The sequence below is a fragment of the Rhinolophus sinicus genome, linkage group LG01 (genome assembly GCF_036562045.2).
Source record: "Rhinolophus sinicus isolate RSC01 linkage group LG01, ASM3656204v1, whole genome shotgun sequence".
Classification (NCBI taxonomy): Eukaryota; Metazoa; Chordata; class Mammalia; order Chiroptera; family Rhinolophidae; genus Rhinolophus; species Rhinolophus sinicus.
The window spans coordinates 118,956,399-118,970,740 of record NC_133751.1 but is presented as its reverse complement, the minus strand read 5'-3'; the positions used below and the strand labels follow the sequence as shown (position 1 = coordinate 118,970,740).

Here is a 14,342-nt window from a genome sequence, read left to right as displayed (position 1 = left end):
TCTGCCTGAGAGTCCAAGTAAATCATTTGGAAAACTTTATAATTAGTAAGATTTAAAGTTCAACAAACAAAACTCTATAGCTTTCAAAATGCTAGTGAGGGAACATAATGCAACAAAATAGAAAATTTAAAAAATTAAAGTATGGGATATCCACATAAAAGCAAGCTATGCTTGCATTAAAAACCACAAAACACATTAAGTAAATAATTAGTTAATTAATCAAATGTAAATACATAAAATTTAAAATAATAAAATTAAAGTTAAAAAATAAACCATACCCAATAAATATATTTTTTAAAATATATATTTAAATCGTTGTATATGTGTGCGTATACCACAGCATTACTAATATGTGAACAGCAGTTACCTCTGAGGAGTAGAGAGTAGGACTGGAAAAACCATGATGAGAGGCTTTTAAGTCTTTTTCCAGATGCACTTGTGTGTGTATGTGTGACTTGAATAATTTACTTTGATACTGTTTTCTGGTATTTTTATAATTTGTTATAGAAAACCCAAGGGTAAGTGATCATTCATTCAAACTTGGTTATACAGTAAGTCCTCACTTAATGACGTTGATGGGTTCTGCAACTTTAAGCAAAACAACATATAACAAAACCAGTTTTACCGCATCCTAATTGACATAAACAAGAGAGTTCAGTTCCTACAGTAGCTTATCAACATTGAAATGGCATTATTCAAGGACCTGACATTCTTTTAAATCTCTGGGGAAGCTTATACAAAAATGCTGATACTCCATGGCTAGAGAGTCATAGTTACTGAACCTATGCAGACCTAACTATTTTAGGAAAAGTTTCCTGTGTGAGTCTGGTACTCACTGGCCAACATTCACAGTCCCCATTTGGTTCAGTCACCTAATTTTACAGATGAAGAAAGAGACTCTTGAGGTTTAAGGGGAGCTGTAGTGTGGAGGTATTCAGACCAGGATTCATTTCAGGCCCCACCAGTTCCCTGGCATTGTTTTTGTTGTGGTTTTTAAAATCTACTCAGAGTAGCACTGCTACTGAGGGGCAAAGTTGGAATTAAATAAAAATTTTCCTTACCTTTTTTTTCCCTGCTGTGCAATTGAGCCTATCTTTTATTTACTTTTATGGTTGGATTTTAATCAGAATAAAGGTCAAAGAAACTAAGCTTGCACTCTCCAGTATTCCTGTATGCTGACTCTCCAGTATTCCTTTATGTGGAAAATGCTCAAGTTACACAGAATCAAAAGTTGTTACTGTTTCCCTTTATTCCAGCTTTCTAACCTGATTTATAACAAGAAGTAGGACTGGTTTATAAGAGAAGAAAAGGTTAATATAATGTACACAGCTATCAAGATAAATAATGGCAGCTAGGTTTCTGAATATGGATAGAAAAATGGAGTATTTTACAGATTGACTATGCAGTTTACTTGATCTGTGCTGTCTTGTACATAATGCTTTTTCTTCCTGAAATGTCTTAACCTCTATTTTAACCTGCATCCCTCACCCCTCACTCTTCATGTTTCCACTCTAACTTCGTATTTTTTAAACTCAAAATGAAAGTCATTTTCTCTCTAAAACCTTTCCTTAACCTCCAGGTACAGTGTACCTTGTTCTCTTGTACTCCTGTGATACTTACAATACTTTCTTGAGGTGATAGGTTTCATGACTCCAAATTCTTGAGGCTAGTCTTTATCTTTGTATCACCCCAATACCTGGCACAGTGCCTCGTATACAATAGGCTGCAAATAATGACTTAGTTCAGAATGAAATATACATCTCAGACACATGAAGGAACAGTGCAAACTACCCAGTGTCCAAAGTGATCTCGAGACAAGATCAATAGGAGGTAAATGTACGGCTACATATTTGTGCAGATATTTTCTCTAAAAGTAAGGCTGTTTACAGTAGGAACCCTGAACAGTTATGAGTTAATTACTTTAAACAAGCTTACTTAAAATTTTTTTTTAATCGGCAATATTTCGAGTTTGTTGCCTATTTGGTATTCCATCATAATCATTAGTGTTTGTTCTTTAGTCTTATGCATATAGTTCTTGTTAAGTATATTTGTTGTATTTCCTCTCTGTCTCTTTCTCCCTCGCCTTTCCGTCCTTTCTGTCCTTTCCCTCCCTCCCACCTTTCTTTTTCATTTCTCCCCTTTTCTCTCTATATACAGTTGACCCTGAACAACATGAGTTTGAACTATGCAGATCCATAATCGTATCCACGCAGTTCAGTCCCTTGTTGTTCAAGGGTCAGCTGTATTGATCCACGGTTGGGAATCTGCGAATGGGAGGGCCAGCTTCAGTTATATGTGGATTTTCAACTGTGCAGCTGGACAACGCCCCTAACCCCTGAGTTATTCAAGGGTCAACTGTAATTTTATCTTTTCCAAAATAGCTTGCTTGTTTCATTGTAATTTTAAAAAAATGACGTTTAGGATGAATTTAAGAATGTTATAAGGAATAGGTCAGATATTACCAGTTAAAACAAGGTTAGTAAAGACAAGGAATATCATTTGATAATTTGTTTTTTTCATTGGGTAGTGGATATTTCCAAAGAATTTTTAATCGGTGAATTAAAAACAAACTTGTACATCTTGCATTTTTTAAAATTTTGATTTATAGGATTGGCATGTGTACGAGTATGTACAAATTTAGTTTCTCCCCAGTTTTTCAACTCACTTTGGTAGAGAAAAACATATTTTTTACAATATGCACACTCAGAATGCTGATCTTGAAAGAAAGCACCAATTGAGCACATAAGTAAGTAGTAAGTAACCCCTTTAGCTTCTGTGATTATTGGGTTACAGTATATTCTTTACCAAAAGGAAAGTCAGGTTATTGTCTTGAAATTTTTCAGACACACATGCACACAAAGCACTAAAAAATCATAAGAGATGAATTGAACTTTGGCCTTGATTCATCTTTTAATATCCTATCTTATTTCATCTCAGTAGCTGCTTTAGTGCTTTGCGTGAATTTCAGGAAAGAACTGTTTCTTTGATATCTAAATTTGTGTTGCAGTATTTTAGGAAGTTGTGTGTGCAGAGTTTTTGAAGCTTTGACAATAATCCATTATTTAAATATTTCTTACGTTCTTTTTTTATTTTTAACTCAGAATAAGATTTATTTAATTATTAACTCAGAATAATATTCTTATCATAAAACCCTTTTCATTTTCCATTTTTTGTGTTATTAAGTTGGACTCTTCAAACAAGTGTAAAGTATTCTTTGTTATTTATAACTCCGCTACTCCAAACATTTTTATTTTGAAATATTTCAAACATACAGAACATACAGGAAAAAAGACCAAAAAAAAAAAAAAAAAAGCCCTCAAGAAATAGAACACTATATGCAAGATGGCGAACTAGAAAGGTCCAGACCCTCATTCCCCCACAGAAACATCAGAAAACAGCTGTACGCTGACTAAACTAACCATGTAGGAGTTCTGGAAACCAGTCAGATTTACAACAACTAAGCAATCAAGAGAAAGCCACATTCAGAACTGTAGGAAACTTTGTGGTGTTTTACTTGCACTTGTCCTACCCCTTCCTCAGCGTGCACATCGTGGCCAGGAGGAAGCAGCCTCATTTTTTATTCCTACCCTTGGGACAGAATAAGGAGGGTGAAACTTGTTTGCAACATTCTGGTCTACCTATTGACTACCCAAGGGACTGCTTTTGTTCTCACTTGACTTGGAAAGTAGGGAACAGCAGCATAGTTTGGATCTCTAACTGGGAGCCACAAAAGGCAGTGGCAGGAGCTGCAGCATGTGAAATCTGCAGAACCGTGGATTCCTGGGTGCAAGAGACTATAGTCAGAGGAATACATTTGAACACTTACAGAACATCTAAGGCTATGAGAAGTAGCTGAAGTGAGACTCTCTGAGACCTTAGACATTTAAAAGCAGACAGGGGGAAGTAAGGAGTTAGGGGGAAAAAAAGCACACACACACACAGAGGCCCAGACAAAACTAATGCCCAGAAAAGATCAGAGAAAACCTTAAGTCTTAATGCTGGGCTGATCTTAAAGCTCAGGGTCTCACTAATTAATGAAGGTCTATAAAGAGTTTGAGAGATGGCTGTTCATTAAATGTTCAGTTTTCAACAAAAGATAAAACTAGAAATACAAAGGAACAGGGAAAGATTGCCCATTCAAAGGAACAAATTAAATCTCTAGAAACAGTCCCTGAAGAAACCTGTATATCAGATTTGCTAGACAGAGATTTTAAAACAACTGTCTTAAATACAGAGGGTGCTAAAAAAATTATACACATTTTAAGAAAGGAAAACTATTAAAATGGTAATACTCAATATATATTGATAACAAAAGATGAATACAAGTCAGGTTTGACTTCTGCAATTACAAGAGGTGCTCAAAGTGGTTACCATCAGTGTCCAGATACTTCTGATTATGGCGAACTACTGCTTGAGCAACGTTGACCAAAGTGTCCACTTGTGTACATTTTTTTGGCACCCCCAGTATATCCAAAGAGCTGAAGGAAAACATTGTCAAAGAAATGAAGGAAATCAGGAAAACTATACATGGGCAAAATGAGGAAATCAGAAAGAGATAGTAATTGTTTTATAAATAACCAAAAAGAAATTCTGGAGCTGAAAAAGGCAATAACTGAATTGAAAAAATCCCTAGAGGAATTCGGCAATAGCCTTGAACAAACAGAAGAAAGAATCAGTGAACTTTAAGAAAGGTCATTTGAAATTATTGAGTATGAGGAACAAAAAGAAAAACGAATGAAAAAGTTAATAAAGTCTAAGGGATTTGCTTGACAGCATAAGAAGATCGATATGGGAGTGCCAGAAAGAAGGGAGAATGAGAAAGAGGCAGAGAGATTATTTGAAGAAATAATGGGCAAAATCTTCCCAAATTTGAGGAAAAGGATGGATGGACAAATACAAGAAGCCCACCAACCTCCACATAGAATAGACTCAGATGTACGCTGAGACACATATAGTAAAATTGTTGCAAGTTAAAGATAAAGAGAATCATGAACGCAGTAAGAGAAAAGCAAATCACAAAAAAGGGATACTCAGTAAGATGATCAATGAATTTTTCGGTAGAAACCTGGCAGGGCAAAAGGCACTGGGATGTTATGTTCAAAATGCTGGGGGGAAAAAACAGCCTATCAACCATGAATTCTATACAGTCATGCTACTTAACCACAGGCAGAAGGTCTAAGAAATGCATCATTAGGCCATTTCGTCATTGTGCAAACATCATAGAGTATACTTACACAAAACCTAGATAGTACAGCCTCCTGCTCCTACAGCCTGTACAGCATGCTTTGTACTGCACAACATTAGGTCAAATCAAGCACACGAGAAAATGATGCAATCAGGAGACGCTATAAACACATCTATGAAGCTACTGCTGGTGGAATATGGCATACTGTCTTATAGCAAACCTTTTTTTAAAATAAGTGGAAAGAGTACATTCTAAAATAACGATAAAAGTGTATAGTGTAGTAAATACATAACCCAATAACATAGCTGTTTATTACCGTTATCAAGTATTATGTACCATAGATAATTGTATGTGCTATACTTTTATATAAGTGGCATCGTAGCAGGTTTGTTTACACCAGCATCACCACAAACATGATTGAGCTACAAAGTTACGAGAGCTACAGTGTCATTAGGCGATAGGAATTTTTCAACTTCGTTATAATATTATGGGATCACTGTTGTATATGTGTTCCATCAATGACTAAAGCATCATTATGTGGTGCATGACTACACAGCAAAACAGGCTTTCAAAAATGAGGGTGAAATTAAGGCATTTTCAGACAAATAAAACCTGAGGGAGTTCATTACCACTATACCTGCTCTACAATAAAATCTAAAGGGAGTCCTTCGGGGTGAAATGAAAAAGACCCTAGACAGTATCTCAAAGCCATATGAAAATCTGAAGTTCTCCAGTAAATGTAAATTTGTTATAGGAAACAGTATTTCACTTTGGTTTATAACTTCATTTTTATTTACTATAGGATTGAAAAGGCAAATGCATAAAGAATAATTAAGTTATTATAATTTATGTTAAAGAGAACACAATATGTAATAATGCAATTTGTGACATCTATTATAAATAAAGGTTGCGGGCTCTAAAGGAGTAGAATTTTTTAGTGCAATTAATGTTAAGTTAGTATCAGTTTAATACAGATTATAATAACTTTAGGAATTTATATGTAATCCCCATGGTAACAGCAAAGAAAATATCTATAGAATATGTGCAAAAGGAAATGAAAAGGGAATCAAAACTTTACCAAAAAGTCAACTAAATGCAAAGGAAGGCAGTTATGGAGGAAATGAGGATCAAAATAGCTACAATACATACAGAAAACAACAAAATGTCAAGTAAGTGCTTCCCTCTCAGTAATTACTTTAAATGCAAAAGGATTAAATTCCCCAATCAAAGGACATAGATTAGCAGAATGGATTGAAAGAAACAGGCTCTGATTGTATGCTGTTTGCAAGAAACTAACTTTCCATCTAAAGACACACATACTTTGAAAAGTGCTTCTCTGGCATGCAGTTTCTCTGAGTTCAATGCAGCAACAGCCTCCTTGCATCAGTCAGCAGAGGAAAGACTATGTCACCCAGTTTTAGGTAGCTGTCCTACCTCTGGTTCCCTAACTCTCAAATTTTTGTTTCATTTGTTTTGTATGTATATCTATCATTGTTCCATGGATTGCTTCAAAGGTAAGTTTATAAAACCACCTTAAAATCCTGTATTTATATTCTTTAGGAATGTTTAAGCATCCTATTTTAACAAGCAGATAATGCTTCTGTAACAAGATGGTAAATAAACTGAGTGCACATTACTAACATAAATTAAACACTGTGCACTAAGTATTTTAAATTTTTACCAAATTTAATCCCCAAAACACAGTTGGATACTATCATTCCTATTTTACAGATGAAAAAAAAAAAAAATCAAGGTACTGAGAAATGAAGTAACTTGCCCATGATCACAACGTTAATAAATGAGAGAATGGTTCCAGAGGTATGTCTAATTCAGTGATGAGGGAGTCAGGCAGACGGGAGCTTTCCAGGGGGTTGTTGGGAGGAGGTACACGGCTGTAGAAGCAGCCAGGTGGGTCAACTTATTCCCTACCTGTGGACCCTGTGGGAAGCAATTAGTAATGTTTACCCCTAATTGTACCATTAAGTGTGAGTACTTGAATTAGAGGGATGAACCAATTCCCGCAGAGAGCTGGTGACACCCAGTGAAATGAAAAAAGCCCCTTTGCCCAGGAGATTAGATATCACAACCCACTGGCAGCACAGACTGTCTGTCCTTCACCAGCTATTGGAATCGGGCTCTATATCCTGTCTTTTCTCCACAAGTAGGCAGCTACATACAGGATTCATAAAGTGGTTTACAGCTATAAAATTTCAGAATAAAAATAAGCACCCAACAAAACACACCACCATTTGAGGAAAGCCAACACTATAAAAGAGTTTCATCCAAATGATCAGATTTTACGCTTAAGGACATAGAAGAGCAAACAATCTGTAAAACCAGAAATAATAGTGCCAATCTTGGGGTTAGTGTGGAGATGAAGTGAATTCTTACATGTAAAGCGCTTCAGACAATGCTTGTGACATAGTAAGTGCTTGATGAATATTAATTTAACAACAAACTAAAGAAAAGGACTCTAATTTACATTCGTATGATTACAGAGGCTGTTGCATGCATGCAGAGGGAATTGCAAACGGTTTTGGAAATTAAAAACATAATTGTTGAAATAAAAAACTCACCAGTTAGGATAGAGCTGATGCTGTGGAAAACTTAATGCTTTCAACGTTAATGGATGCAGCAAATAAAGAGTAATAAAATCACATACAATATTCTAATAACAAGCTTAATCAGATAATCATATAGCCTACGTTTTTTTCAAATATTACATTTTGGAAGATATAAAATTAACTTGCAAATATGAAGAATTTGCAGAATTCAGAAGGGACTCTACAAAGGGAAAAGAATGAATAGTTGGTTTTGAGAAAACTAAACAGAAGAACTTCATGCCTTAATTGCAAGTCCTTCATGAATTGATAGAGCTGATGAAATACCTGTCCCTATTAGCTATTTTTTCTTTTTTCACTTGACATATAACGTATTAGTTTTAAGCATATAACATGATTTCATATTTATATATATTACAAAATGATTACCACAGTAAGTCTAGTTAACATCCATCACTGTGCAATTACATTTTTTTTCTTGTGATGAGAACTTTTAAGATTTATTCTCAGCAACTTTCAAAAACACAGTACATTAACTATTGTTAATATAAAATGTTAACTGTAGTCACCATTCTGTACATTACATCCCAAGAGCTTACTTATTTTATAACTGGAACTTTGTCTCTTTTGATTCCCTTCACCCATTTCGCCCATATCCTGCCCCCCACCTCTGGAAACCAACAGTCTGTTCTCTAAGAGGTCACCATTTTGGTTTGTTTGTTTTTAGATTATACATATAAAAGAGAACATACGGTTTTTATTTTTCTCTATTTCACTTAACATACGGGGTGTGATCACAAAATACGGTGAATGTTTAAATTAAAAATGTATTGTAGTAAAAGACATTGCCATTAATCCCCGTCAAAATATTCCCCCTTGCTTCAGACACACTTATCCCATCATTGTTGCCACTCTCTGAAGCAGTTCTGGAAGTCCTCTTTCTTGTCTTTAGTTGCTCTGTCATGGCTGCCTCACTGTCCTGAATCGATTCAAAATGTTTACCTTTCATGGTCATTTTGACTTTGGGGAAGAGCCAGAAGTCGCACAGTGCCAGATCTGGTAAATAAGGTGGATGAGGACACACCGTAATGTTTTTATTTGACAGAAATTGCCACACAGAAGTGATGTGTGACGTGGAGCCTTTCCGTTGTGATCACAAAATACTGTGAATGCTGCTGCTGAGTGCCAAACAGAGGAAAGGCAGGGATATTCAATACGAGAAGTGGCTCATGGAACCTCAGTAACAGTGTGTGACAAGTTTCAACTTGTTCGATGCAATTGGGTGTGAGCTACGGTCGGAGAAGGTGTGTTTTAAAGGGTGCCATAAATCATCTTCCATCATGATAATGCTCTGTGTCACACATTGCTTCTGGTATATGGCAATTTCTGTCAAATAAAAATAATACTGTGTGTCCTTATTCACCATATCTGGCACAGTGTCACTTCTGGCTCTTCCTCAAAATCAAAATGATTCAGGACATCGAGGCAGCCATGACAACACAACTAAAGACACAAAAAAGGACTTCCAGAACTGCTTCAGGAAGTGGTAAAAATGATGGGATAAGTATGTTCGAAGCAAGGGGGATTAATGGCAATGTGTCTCTTACTGTAATAAATTTTTTTTTATTTAAACAGCCACTGTATTGTTTGATCACACCTTTTAATGCCCTCAAGGTCTATCCAAGTTGTTGCAAATGGCAAGGTTTCTTTTTTATGACTAAATAATATTCCATTTATAGTATATACCAAATTTTCTTTATCCATTCATCTATTGATGGACACTTAGGTTGCTTCCATATCTTGACTATTGTAAATAACACTACAGTGAGCATAGTGGCACATAATATTTTATCAAGTTGGTGTTTCTGTTTCCTTTGGATAAATACCAGAAGTGGATTTGCTGGGTCATATGATGATTCTATTTTTAATTATTTGAGAAACCTATGTTTTCCATAGTGATTGCACCAATTTACATTCCCACCAAGAGTGCACAAGGGATCCCTTTTCTCCATATCCTCGCCAATACTTGTTATCTCTTGTTTCAGGCCAATGTTTCCTCATTGATTTTCTGTCTGGATAATCTACCTTTTGATGAAAATGGGTTATTAAAGTCCCCTACTATTATTGTAATGCTGTTTCTTCCTTTAGGTCTGTTGAGATTTGCTTTATTTAGGTGCTTCTATGTTAGGTACATAAACATTTACACATGTTATAGCCTCATGTTGGATTGAGCCCTTTGTCATTACATAATGACTTTCTTTGTCTCTTATTACAGTTTTTGTCTCAAGGTTTATTTTGTCTTATGTAAGTATAGCTACTCAGCTTTCTTTTGGTTTCCATTTGCAAGGAATATTTTTTTCCATCCATTCACTTTCAGTTTGTATGTGTCTTTACATCTGAAGTGACTCTTGTAGGTAGCATATAGATAGGTCTTGTTTTTTAATCTACTAGCCACTCTGTGTTTTTTGATTGGAGAATTTAGTTCATTTATATTTAATTATTGATAGGTATGTAATTATTACCGTTTGTTAATTGTTTTGTTCCTTTGTGATTTGATGATTTTCTGCAGTGTATGCTTAGATTCTTTTCTTTTTATCTTTCGTGTATCTACTATAGGTTTTTGCTTTGTGATTAACATGAAGCTTATGTAAAACAACTTAGATTTTTAACACTCTGTTTTAAGTTGATGAAATTATAAATTTGAACACATTCTAAACCTCTACATTTTTACTTCCCCTCTCACGTTTTATGTTTTTCGTGTCACAATTTGCATCTGGTTTACTTTGTGTATCCATTAACAAATGATGATGGTTACATTTATTTTTACTAGTTTTGTCTTTTAACCTTCATACTAGTTTTATAAGTCATTAACCCACCACCTTTGCAACATTAGATTATTCTGAATTTTACTATGTATTTACCTGCACCAGTGAGATTTATACTTTTATATGTTTTCCAGTTAATAATTAGCATCCTTTCATTTCAGTTTTTACAAGTCCCTTTAACATTTCTTGTAAGGCCAGTCTGATGGAGATGAACTTGCTTTTGCTTGTCTGGAAAACTCTTACCTTGATTTATGAAGGACAACTTTGATGAGAAGAGTATTCTTGGTTGGCTTTTTTTTTCTTTCAGCACTTTTAATTTATTGTGCCACTCCCTTCTGGCATGCAAAGTTTCTGCTGAAAAATCTGTTTATAGGCTTATGGGGGTTTCCTTTTTACATAAAAAATTGTTTTATTCCTTGCTGCTTTTAAGATTCTCTCCTTGTCTTGAACTTTTGATACTTTAATTACAATGTCTTCATTATAACATGTGTTTTATTACAGTATGTTGTTATAATTGTTCAATTTTATTATTTGTTATTGTTGTTAATCTCTTACTGTGCCTAATTTATAATTTAAACTTTCATCATGAGTATGTATGATAGAAAAGAACATAGTACAGACAGGTTTGGTACTATCTGCAGTTTCAGGCTTCCACTGGGGGTCGTGGAACATATCCCCCGTGGATAAGAGGGGCTACGGGACTAAGTGGAAGAAGCTAGACACAAGAGATCACCTATTGTATGATTGCATTCATAGGAAATGTCCAAAATAGGCAAATCCATAGAGACAATAAGTAGATAAGTAATTGTGAAGTGCTGTGGGTAGTGGGGCATTGGGACTGAGTGCTAATAGAAATGAGATTTCTTTTTGGGGTGACGCAAATATTCTGACATTATTTAGTGTCCATGGCTATACAACATAGTGAATATACTAAAATACACTGAAGTGTACACTTTAAAATCGTGAATTTATATTCTCAGAAGCTGTGTATAAGTGCCTGTTTTCCTCACATTCTTGCTATTGTGGTATGTCATTGAAAATTTTAATCTTTGCCAATGTTATAGTTGAAAAATGATTACCTTTTATATTTCTGTAATTACGATCAAGATTAAATATCTTTTCATATACTTAAATGCTGTTTATATTTCCTTTCCTATGAACATTCTATTCTTACCCATTGCCTGTTTTTCTGTTAGTGTTGGCCTTTTTCTTACTTGATTTGTAGAATTTTTTTATATGTTCTTTTTTCCTACTTTGTTTTTCTTTTGATGTAATGATATGTTTTCACTATGAACACTATCTTTACTGTCCAATCGGGCTCGTTATAGCATTGCTCCATCTTCTTGGTTTAAGCCAAGATCCTAAGTCCTAGCTCACTGACATCATTGATGAGTTCTATTACATTTCCCAGTGCTTATCATTGTATCCCTTCTAAGCTATGTCAGTCTAATACATCTATTTGTGTATATAAGTGTGTTTGTTTCTCTGATATCAGAATATTTTGAAGGGGAACTAAATGAGGAAGGCAGGTTTTAGATAGATTAACTTGTCCCAGATTTTGATTTTAGACAAGTATTAAAATGAAAGTAATTTATAACTTTTTCTATAAATTGTGAAGAACAAAATCACTAGCTTAATAGATGTGTGAGAAGATGGATAACTGTGTGGCTATATAGGGGAAACAAATGTGTTAAGTAGGAATGAAAAACAGCTGATTATTCGCACAGAAGCCCCCAAGAAAACTGTGGAGTCATTCAGCAGGTTTAGTCAGTCCTTCACCAAATATTTTTAATAGATATTATATGCCAAGTCCTGTGCTAGGTGCTGACTGTTCAGCTTTGAATGAATCAGATTTTTATCCCTTACTAATGAAGGAGGTAGGAAATAAAAAGGTAAAACAAACCTATTACACTGAAAATATGTTATGAAAGAATTTAATGCTCCTTGCCTGTTTCTAGAAAATAACTTACAGGAGCATTGTGACATGCTTTTGATAGAGCTGTCAATGAAGACCTTTCTGAGGAGGTAGCTTTTAAGCTGAGACACAGATAATGAAAGGAGTCAGCCATGGGAAAGCTGGAGGACACTCAGTGAATAAGGAAGCTTAGAATTGAAAACCCTAAGATGGCCTCTTTGAGTAACAGAAAGGATGCCATTATGTCTGGAGTTGAGGAAATTGAAGTAGAATTAAGTAAGAAGATTCCATGCTAAAGACTTTGGACCTTGCACTGAGAAATTATCAAGAGATATTAAGGAAAGGAGTGACATTGTCTTTTAAAAGACTACTCCTCGTCTAGATGGAGGATGAAGATGATGGTAAGAAAAGAAGCAGCGACAGCAATTAAGAAGCTATGGCCAGAGCTATATCAGAAATAAGGATGGCGGCAGAGTAGACGGATAATTGTTAAATTCTAAGTATTGTTTGAAGGTAGAATCAGCTGGATTTGATGTGTTGGATGTTAGGGATAATGGAAAGGAGAGATTCATGGATACTCCTAGCCATTTGTTATTAAAATCTATGTGCTTTTCATGGAAGTATGGGAGGTAGGAGTAAGGTTTTTAAATGATGAAACATAAGCTTATGTTTGTGTAGTGCTTTGAAAATACTGCCACATCTGTTACCTATTTTTGAGTTCTTTAATTTCTTTAATTGAAATGTTAGCAGTTGAAGTAATTTCTAAATTCTGTTACACTTTTTCTAAAATAGAGCCTAACAGGGATTCAGAAGTGTTGAAACTACTTAGAATTCTCACACACCAGTATAAAAAGTAGTTCCCAAAACTAAACATTATCTCTTATAAAATTAGTGTGGTTTTCTTTGGGGGGTAGTGATGTAGTTTATTTTTTAAGGAATAGGATAGAAGTTACAAAATTTTCCTTAAGAGTAGATTTTTATGTTGTATGGTTAAATTTTGTCTGAATGAGAGCATAAGGCCAAGCATATTTTTCTGAAAGATAATTTTTTAAACTTGCCACACTGTTAAGTAATATAGTTAAATTAACAAATCACTTTAGATTGCTGTGATTATTAAGGACTTTTACTTTTGGATAGATGTTATTGCACACTGTGTAATTTGATGGGAAATTAAAATCAAAATCTTAAAGCTACCACTGTACATTCAGTATTTTTCTAGCATGATTTTGTTATATTTGATATCAATGTCTGGAACGATGATTTTTTTCCTACCTACCGTGTTCCCCCGAAAATAAGACCTAGCTGGACCATCAGCTCTAATGCATCTTTTAGAGCAAAAATTAATATAAGACCCAGTCTTATATTATGTTAGATAAGCCCCTGTCTTATAGCAAAATAAGACCAGGTCTTATGTTAATGTTTGCTCCAAAAGACGCATTAGAGCTGATTGTCTGGCTAGGTCTTATTTTTGGGGAGACACGGTAGGCCTTTTTGAAAAAAGCAGTTTTTAGCATTAATCTTCAAATGAAACAGATTTGCATGAATTGATGTATTAGTTCCTCAAGGAAAAACGAAATCAGCCTTATTTATTTATTTTTCAGAGGTGGCTGGATCCAAACAAACCGATAAGAAAGCAGCTAAAGAGTGAGCATACATATTTACTTGATATTTGTCAAGTATGCTTTATAAAGATAAAGGGTTAATATAATCTGATTAATTAGAACTGCTTTTATTAATTCTAGGAGGATCTCCTTACAGTTTGAACTTTAGAGTCAAATTTTTTGTAAGTGACCCCAACAAGTTACAGGAAGAATATACAAGGTGGGTTTATGCAGCATATTTTTCTTGAAAATATC

The 14,342-nt window shown here is 34.7% G+C and overlaps 1 protein-coding gene across 5 annotated transcripts in view; it reads left to right on the top strand.

The window, feature by feature from the left end:
• The window catches only part of PTPN4 (protein tyrosine phosphatase non-receptor type 4), a 174,153-nt gene that overhangs the window by 61,725 nt on the left and 98,086 nt on the right, over positions 1 to 14,342 (top strand). For 2 of the 5 annotated variants that reach the window (XM_074335257.1, XM_074335231.1), the window contains exons 4-5: positions 14,067 to 14,130; positions 14,208 to 14,307. In XM_074335257.1, coding sequence (XP_074191358.1) covers positions 14,067 to 14,130; positions 14,208 to 14,307 — 164 coding nt within the window. The remainder of the gene's footprint in view (positions 1 to 14,066; positions 14,131 to 14,207; positions 14,308 to 14,342) is intronic. The other 3 variants (XM_074335240.1, XM_019715489.2, XM_019715490.2) reach the window with 3 other exon arrangements.